The sequence below is a fragment of the Adiantum capillus-veneris genome, chromosome 7 (genome assembly GCF_014529385.1).
Source record: "Adiantum capillus-veneris isolate H3 chromosome 7, ASM1452938v2, whole genome shotgun sequence".
Taxonomy (NCBI): Eukaryota; Viridiplantae; Streptophyta; class Polypodiopsida; order Polypodiales; family Pteridaceae; genus Adiantum; species Adiantum capillus-veneris.
In genome coordinates, this window is record NC_140937.1 from 16,747,959 (window position 1) to 16,757,172 (window position 9,214).

General features: G+C 43.2%; 1 protein-coding gene across 1 annotated transcript; it reads left to right on the forward strand.

The window, feature by feature from the left end:
- Positions 1 to 3,436: 3,436 nt before the first annotated feature.
- Positions 3,437 to 5,826, forward strand: LOC147453491 (josephin-like protein). The gene is made up of 2 exons (XM_086517148.1): positions 3,437 to 3,663; positions 4,465 to 5,826. Exons 1-2 carry the CDS (start codon positions 3,514 to 3,516, stop codon positions 4,897 to 4,899), a joined length of 585 nt encoding a protein of 194 aa, XP_086373274.1. The 5' UTR covers positions 3,437 to 3,513; the 3' UTR covers positions 4,900 to 5,826.
- Positions 5,827 to 9,214: the final 3,388 nt, after the last annotated feature.

The window sequence follows — 9,214 nt, forward strand, 5'->3', positions numbered from 1 at the left end:
AGGTACATGATAATGTCAAATCTATTTGGGTCCAAGCCTTTTCTAAGGGCGTCATTCCAGCCAAAGCATCGTCAACTACAATTGCGGACACTTAAAGATCCCTAATTCAATTTAGAAAAAAAGTCACATAGATTAGAAGAAAGAGGAAAGACAGAATTTACCATAAAAAATGAGAACTGGAATCTTCTAGCAAGGGAGACACGGAAACCCAGAACAAAATTTCCACCCTCAGAACACCAACTACGAGTGGAGGAAGTCCTCACCCTCCTTCATACGGCAGCCTTCACTCAAGGAGTGGTGGGCGGGGAAGATAGATAAGCCCACAAAGAGATGTTTCGGAATCTTTGCAGGAAACATCAGACGGAAATTGTCCCCTTACTATCCGGGACAACGGGGAAGGCTACCTCTTAAGAGGAAAATACCCTGCTGGTCAAAGAGCATTTCTCGAATCTATTCAAAACGAAGGAAAAACTTGATGAAGCAATATCCCTAGCCAGGTCAGTCATCAGAGGTTGTAGAAAAAGAATAGTCCCTCGTCAAATGGATGAGGATATTTCTCTTGGAAAAATCAAGAGGGCCATAGACTCTCTTAAACAGAACAAAACTCTTAGCATAGATGGGCTCCTTGCCGAGTTTTACCAAACCTTCAAAGAATCTGTATCCCCTATTCTCATGCGTGTGTGGAAAGAGGCACTGTGGCATTCTACTCTGCCAGTGAAAATGAATACAAGCATCATCAAATTTCTCCACAAGAAAGGCCCCAAGGAGGTCCTTGCCAACTGGAGACCTCTCACAATGTTAACCTCAGCATACAAAATCTATGCAAAAACGATTGCCTTGAGGATCACCCCTGCTCTCTCAGAGTGGCTATGCTCTGCACACAAGGGGTTTATCAAGGGAAGAAGGATAATGGAGGCACTGATATCTATGTGGGAAGGTATAGAATATGCTGAGTCCTCGAGTCAGGATTTTGTTTTTGTCAAGGTTGACTTTGACAAAGCTTATGACCGGCTGGATTGCCTTGGTATGATGGGTTTTGGTCCAAAATTGGTCAAACTTGTTCAGACTCTATTGGGCAATGCCCAAGCCAAAATAGTTATTAATAACTCTCTCTCTCGGACCCGTTCCCACTTAACCGATCAGTTAGGCAAGGGTGACCCTTGGCGCCTCTAGTGTTTGCTATTGTAAACGATTCACTAAACTAGCTAGTCAAAGTAAGGTGGTAGAAGGTCGCATCAAAGGGATTTTACTTCCTAATGGCAATCAACAGTGCCTTTCACAGTTCGTAAATGACATTAATGGATTGGTTCACAATGATAACCAGCCCCTAGAGGCTTTTTGGGAATGCCTTGAAATTTTTTACAAAGCCTCAGGTTTGAGGATCAATCACTCCTAAACGGGCATCAAATCTTCGCTTTCTCCTCTACCTACATGGATCTCTGACCAAGGTTGTTCTATTCTTCAAGACGGTGTCATATTCAGATTATTGGGCATCCCTTTTGGATTTAAAGTCACTATGTCTCAAAGGTGGCGATGGTTATGGAGAGGTTTGCTTCCAAACTCAACCATTGGCTAGGGTTTCAAGCTGACATAGCGGGTAGAGAGGTGGTTATTAAGCGATTCATCTCTTATTACGTTCTGTACTTCTTCTCATGTTGGCGTCCTCCAGACTCCAAACTAAAGGATAGCATCAAAGTCTGTCGCAACTTCCTCTTACTACATTCTGTACTTTCTCTCTTGTTGGCATCCTCCAAACTCCCAACTAAAGGACATCACCAAAGTATGCCGCAAATTCCTTTGGTCTGGAGACCCATTCAAAAAAGGCTTAGCCAAAGTAAAGTGGGACGTATGTTGCCTCCCCAAAGATCAAGGGGGGCTCGATCTCACCAATATCAGTGGGTGGGCGGATAAATTAACAGTTAAGCTTATTCTTAGGGCTTTAGATCACCTAGAAGAAGAGTGGGCCGCCCTGCTATTTCGTGATCTAAGTCGCTTCAAAATCAAAGAAACTAAAGGGTGGGAGAATCTCCCTTGGATCACCATTTTCTTCGGTCCTTATGAAGTAATCCATAGTGGATCAGACCTTCTCAAATATCTCTAGAAAGCATGGAACAGATACAAACAGCGTTTAAGGGTCAACTGGGCCTCCAAGCATAGCTTCCACCTCCGATGATAGGAATCGATCTCGTGGGCACTTCCCCCCATCCCCACTTTTAACACTAGGCAGTTAAGGTCCGCTACGAGATTCCATTCGAAAGGCTTTGTTGCCTGGACTAACCTTCGGCACAAATATGAACACAAATGGCTCTCTCATCCTGAACTCCTCACTGCTTGACTCACATAAGGCAAGCTTCCCCAAGGAGTTGGAGTGGACATTATCGGCCAGGGACAAGTTTCCCTCCCCATAAGCTATTTATTGGAAAGGAGGTCCAACCTCAACAGACCTCCTAACCTTCCCCCTCTCTCCAGGAACCTGTTCATGTCGCTCTGAATATAAAGTGGAAGACGTCTTTAGATAGAAGGCAATGGAATTTTAAATTCAAAAATATCTAGAATTGTGGTATCCCAGGCAAACATTCAGTACTACTTTGGTTGATCTTACACAAAGCAGTCTGGACATGTCACAGGATGAGGAAAATGGGGCTTGGCACTAGGGTGTGTTTGAGATGCAATAGGGATGTTGAGGACATCCCTCATCTGTTGATGAATTGTTCTTCTAACAGCCTGATTTTAGCTCCTCTGTACAATGCCATTAGTTTCTTGCCGAGTTCATGCCTAGCTGAAAGCAAATGCTTCTTGGAGATTCTATCTCTACGTTTTCTGTAATTTGGCATAGGATCATAGCTGAATTTTTTTGGATCATCTGAAAGGAAAGGAATGGTAGGATCTATGATGACTCTTACCAAACCAAAAATCTGAGAATGTTGTTTGCTCATTCTAATGTACAAGTTACTCAACTCAAGTTGGATTGATGCAGGATTTATGAGGCTAACTACAAGGTGCTCAATGACTGTCTGGGATATTACAACAACATCAACAAACAACAGGAAGTGGTGTTGGATGGGTCTTACTCCCACCTGCAAAGAATGCTAGATGAATGCAAGATTGACGATGAGAAACTCAGGAGACAGTATGCAAATGGGATCCGCTTGATTATGCATATACAACAGGTCATCAATGCTCTACATGATGGCAATGATCATGCTGGAGGAAGCGAAAATTAAAGATAGGCTGTTCTACGTGATCATGTACTAGACTTATTTTGTAACCAGGAAGTCAATCAATTTTTGTAATTTTGTAATGGGGAACCTCCTATAGTACAATTTGCTCTGGCCCTGTATGGAGAAAAAAAAATTCAAACGTTGAGAGAGAGAGAGAGAGAGAGAGAGAGAGAGAGAATGAATGATTTCAAAGTTCAAACAATTTAATTCATTTCGATGTCTGTGAAAAGGGTGCAAACGGACGAGCGTCTTTCCTTCTCTGGCCAAAATCAAATTGCTGCGGCCCGGCGCGATGTGCATCTCAAGCTGCTGCTCCTTGCCATGGCGACGTACGGCAAGCCCTCCAGCTATGCCGGACCAACCTGTTCAACCTCCGCCAATCTATCATGAGCGGCAACGCCGTGAGCTGTGTCTCCTTCACGCTCTAAACGGTCTTTATCAGGTTCCCCGTTCGTCTGTTACCATATTTCGTTTACGAATGCGCGCAGATCAACTACTAAGTTTGTTGAACGCTGCTTGAATATGAAGCATGGTCATCTTCATGCATTAAATCATGCTAATCTTTCTTCTGCTTGCGTGCTTGTGCTGTGCATGGACGTTTTTGAGCCTGCTAACTGCTGTTTATTCCGCACATTTACGGTGTCTTTCTGCCTTTTCCTTTTCTGCTGATCATTAAGTGTATGGTTTCTTCTCGTCAACGGCATCGTGTTTTTCCTGGTTCATCGAGGGACTTGGTTTTATTTGCATGCGTTGACTACTTCATGTTTGCAAAAGTCTGCAACGATCACATATTTTGTATGCCTTGTTTGACATTCTGCATGTAACAGAGATAATCTTGTTGATCTTCTAGTTTCCTTTGACTTAACTTTGTACCGTTCTTTCTCTATGAAGCCTGCACGTGTCAGATTGCCTGTGTTGTTGTTCCTTTAGTCAATGAATTTAGTTTTTTGTCCTCTGTGAATGTATTTTACCTCCTTCCTTAAGTCCTTGCTGCTTGAATAGTTTGTGTGCATTCATGTTTGCTTGGACGCACAAATTAAGTAACAGTTGTAGTAATTGCTTGCTTTTGCTTGATACTCTTCATTGATAATTTGACGTTCCTTATATCTTTTGTATTTAATTATTTCTTGTCTTAATCTGTAGTCTAATCTTCTGTGATTTATGTTTGTTTCAAGTCGTACATTGCTTTTGTTTGAACTTGAGACAAGCTGTACTTATCTTTTGAATTCCTTATGATATTCAGAGCAAGGCATTTACTCGTTGTCAGCTCAACACCATAGCATGCGTGCTGCCCAGTGAGGTTTATGATGGTGGTCCCTGCTCTCGCCTGCGCAGCCTTCGCTACAACATATTCTATGGAGATTATGATGCCAATGTTCTTGCCAGGGCTCTACAGTCTCGAGGAGCAGAGATGACTTATCATTTGGATGCAGATGCTATAAATCTGGATGACCCCAGTATTATTGGATTCATTTTCAATCATGATAACTGTCACTGGGCTGCTTTGAAGAAAATTAATGGTGCTTGGGTTGATCTAGATAGTTATCGGCGTGTGCCCACTATTGTTGGTAATGATGACGAGGTCAGGCAGCTCATGCAGCAAAATCTTGCAAATGGCTCTGTACTGATCCGGGTGATAAGCAGTGAGGGAAGAAATCAGCAAAGCCAACCAGCGTGATATGGTGAAAACTGAGATACTGGCATGAGGCTACTGTTCTGAAGCAGCTAATTAAGCAAAAGCTATTAACAAACAGTTTCTGTAGGCTTGAGGGAAAACTGAGAAGTTTAAGCAGTTTTATGCTGAAGACTGAGAAAGTGGCATGAAGCTACAGTTCTGCAGCAGTTTAAGCAAAAGCTATTAACAAACAGTTTCTGTAGGCTTGAGGGAAAACTGAGAATTTTAAGCAGTTTTATGCTGAAAACTGAGAAAGTGGCATGAAGCTACAGTTCTGCAGCAGTTTAAGCAAAAGCTATTAACAAACAGTATTCTGATTCTTACTGGATCTGTCAAGCTTGAGATAGCATGAGTACATATCAGTCAAGTGGTCTGATTTTTACAAATAATGTCCAGAAGGGCTTTCGGTGGGTTTGATTACAACTTGAAGGTCAGATGTTGAGATCGAAGTTATCAGTCTGGTTGGTTTTGATGATGTGCTGCATGTCATTGCTTTGAGCTGCAGTTAGGTAGTCAAGAATAGTGCCAGAGTGATTTGTCCATAGTACATTCTCCAAAGTAGTCTGAGAATGGACTTGATGTACCCCTTGTCATTTTTGTTGGACCACCAAAATTGTGAGAATGAACTGCAAAGCTTATCTTTAAACTGAAGGCGTTTAAAGATCAGTTTGTGAAGTTTTTCAAAAGGAGACTTTCAAAACAGTTTGTGAAGTTTTGCAAAGATCAATCAATTTTGAGACTCTCAGAAGAAAGTGCCCTGCAAGAGAAAAACTAAGAATTGGAAAGGATTTACAGTTGGCTTTACAATAGTACTACTGTTGCTAGGAATAGTTTTGCAGGATTCTTACTCAACCATTCTACATGAACCAGCTTGAAAATTCTCATGGTGAACACACGCTCTTTTTAGAGTAACAAAATTGAAGCATTAGGAGATGCAATTAATTTAAGACAAAGGGACAAAAAGGCGGAAAAGGGACAAAATATTCAAATCTTGTTATTCATACGTGTGTGTGTGTGTGTGTGTGTGTGTGTGTGTGTGTGAGAGAGAGAGAGAGAGAGAGAGAGAGAGAGAGAGAGAAGAAGAAGAAGATGAAGAAGAGAGTTTTAAAGTCAGAGGAAACTATCCCAAGAGACCTTAAAGATCTAGCCGATGAGGAGTTGAACTCAAGACCTGTGAAAAAGAGAGGTATTCTGTGTCATCCCAACAAAATGAAAAAGAATTGAACTGAAAAGCTAAATTTCAAAACGTAGCAGCGAGGATTTACTCCAAATCCAGCTGGCAATAAGTGAAAACTTACCAAAGCATTTCATATTTGGGATGTTATTTGACATGGCTTTGTTGGAATATTACTTGCCATCTCCTACAGTGGCAGTATGATTTAAGGGGACGTGTATTTAGCATAAATTTGTAGCGAACAGGACTCTCACAATCTCTCAATATAAGGTACTCCTAATGGCTTCAAAAGATATATATTCACTAACTACATAGTGCAAAGACACTCTAAAGAGAAGAAAACATTGAAGAAAAAATACAGGAGAAAAAAAACACAAATGTGCACATTTTCACACAAGCTTCGGGTTGATAATAGTAGATACATCAAACAACCAGCAGAGGTCAGGACATGTCCCTTATGTCACATGGAGCTTGAGACAGAGTCGCACTACACATGCCACTGCCCACTTTACTATGAGATATGAGATCGCTTTCAGTGCTTGTTCAAAGAGGGCTTTGGACCACTCTCTAGAGTCATGGGGTATGAGGACCAAAGATGTCTCGGACTATTTTTGCTCAAGCAGACACAGAGAGAGTCTGAGATAATTTTACACCCTGCTCATCTTGTACCAACCTTTGTATCAGCTCTTACCCGTGATATCTCCAAACCATACACACACCCACATCGTGTTGTATTAGCACTCATTCACTACTTTCACCCTCCTACTCATACCCTACACAGTTCCAGCTAGCTGCTTAGTTTACATCTAGCAGTTTAGGATTCTATGGTACCCCTTTTTTCAGTACCTTTTAGTTTTGATACTCAGACATTGTATCAGATTCATTGTGAAGGGAAGAAGGCCTAGGGAGGATGATAATGTAGAGGAGCCATGGCGAGATTGTGTGCAACAGAAAATGAGAGAGAGCAAGAGAGAGTAGGAGTCGATCCACAATAGGAAAAGCATGCTATTGATTGTATTATGTGAAATCCTTTTACAATATATATCACTGCTTGAATATGCACACTCCACTAGAACTGGAGGTTCACATTAAATGTATATGCATGCCTATAAAAGATGTTCCCACGGGAAATTGGGTTTGAAAACCCAACAATTCCCTCCTCAAGCCCGAACTAGACAGACCACTCTCATGATACCTCGAGTTTTTCGTGTACTCGTGAACCATGAGTTTTAAATTCTCTCACAACCAAGTGAAGGGGATCGGGGAGCACCACAAACGGAGAGTGAGAGAGAGAGAAGGAGACACACTCACGATGTGGGTGGGGAGACTCCAAAGAGTGAGTAGCCCCCTATACACTTATGCTATGTATAAGGTATACAAGTCAGTGGGCGCCCAGACTCTGAGCGGCCGGGCAAGGCACATGCGCCTATACCCCAACAACCTCCCACTTAAAGGCTACTGTGCCTTTAAGCAAGAGAACCTAATCTAAAGACTACAAAAGGCGAGAGAAAACCGCTCTCAACCGATGCCCACTGGCTAGCTGTGATAGTGTGCATCCGGCTGTCCTGCTCCAGTGTAAGTCCATACACCACCAGATGTACTGCACACGTACTGCAAGTATGTACTCAATACCTGCATATCTCCCTCGTGCACTATGCCATCATCAGTCAACAAACGACTGACAACCCCAACTGTAAATGCTCCCACTACAGCTGCGATATCTGGTCTCAAGATCAACATCTCATACATGAGACCACTGAATGCCGATGCAATGCTAGCGGGCCCTGCTAGCTCTACGGAGCATGCATCAACATATATATCCCTGGCAATAGGCATCTCTGACTGACAAGGCATGTCAGCCACATGCATCTGCTGATTGTCCACAAAAGACGCATCAACCTGTCGTGCAACCTCAGAGAAAACCAGTTGCTCTAGATGTCTGCTGGAAGACATATCCTGCACAACTATATCCCCAAGCTCACTGTCGAGCATAGAAAAGAATGACTGCATAATCGCTAACATCTCAGTCTCCTCTGCAATCATCCACTGCGAACATGACCACTCAATCTGCTGTGACTCACTAGATCTCTCATGCTCTAACTTCTTATGCATAGACTCTTGCACAACATCCTCTTGTCGTGACTCACTAGAGCAAGACCGCTCTACCTGTCTATCCTGCATAGAAGTATCTCGCACAACTGACTCTCTGCTTTGATTAGTCACTAGCAAAGCATGCATGTCTGACTCTGTCACCTCTCTATGTGACTGCTCAAGTCGTGCCCCAACTGTGTGCACAACGAGCTCACTACTCTGCACTCCATGCAAAGCATCCTGCAACCCACAAGCAAAAGAGACTCGCCTGCTCTCTCGCTGTCTACCTGGCTGCATGGTCACAGAGACAACACCGTCTCTCCCGTGATCCACATGCAATGGGTAACCCGTACCACTCCTGGCACCTCTCGCAATCACTAGCGAACCCAAATGCATCACAAAATCTCGCTCTCGTAGCGAAATCTGACATCCACTATCCCGTAACTTTCTGACTGCGATCAAATCCCGTCTCAGATGTGGCACATAACGCACATGATGCAGGGTAAATCTCATACCACTGGGCAAGGACAAACATACGTCTCCTGTACCCTCAATGGCATACACAGCACCATCAGCCATGTGCACACAACCAAGTCTCCCACTAGAAAATGTGCTAAACCACTCACGATGCGACGTGACATGGAAAGTAGCATCTGAATCTAGTAACCAATGTGAAGACAATGTGCAATCCGATATGCAATCCGTAGACATAAGATCGTCTGAAGACAAGCTAGATGTAAATGTGACATCGCTGTCACAAGCATACTCAGTAACCACCGTACTGATCTCACTAGCATATGTCGTGCCCAAATCTGCATCACGCATCTGTCGCCTCCGTTGTCTCAAACGCCTGAAACATTGACGCCTAATGTGCCCTCTATGTCCACAATGCCAACATGTCAAGTCTCTATGCCGTCGAGACTTGCGTGTGGGACCAATCTCTCCCATGGACATAGAAGTGGGACTAGACTCCCCTGTAGACATGGATGTCGCGTACATAGCATGTAAACTCTGCCATAAAGCATGAGTTGTAGTCTCCCTCGAGACCTGCCA

Coding starts and splice junctions, on each gene's coding strand:
- LOC147453491 (XM_086517148.1), top strand. CDS start 3,514: ATGTGCATCTCAAGCTGCTGCTCCTTGCCATGGCGACGTACGGCAAGC. Junction 3,664..4,464: donor CTCTAAACGGTCTTTATCAG/GTTCCCCGTTCG, acceptor TATGATATTCAG/AGCAAGGCATTTACTCGTTG.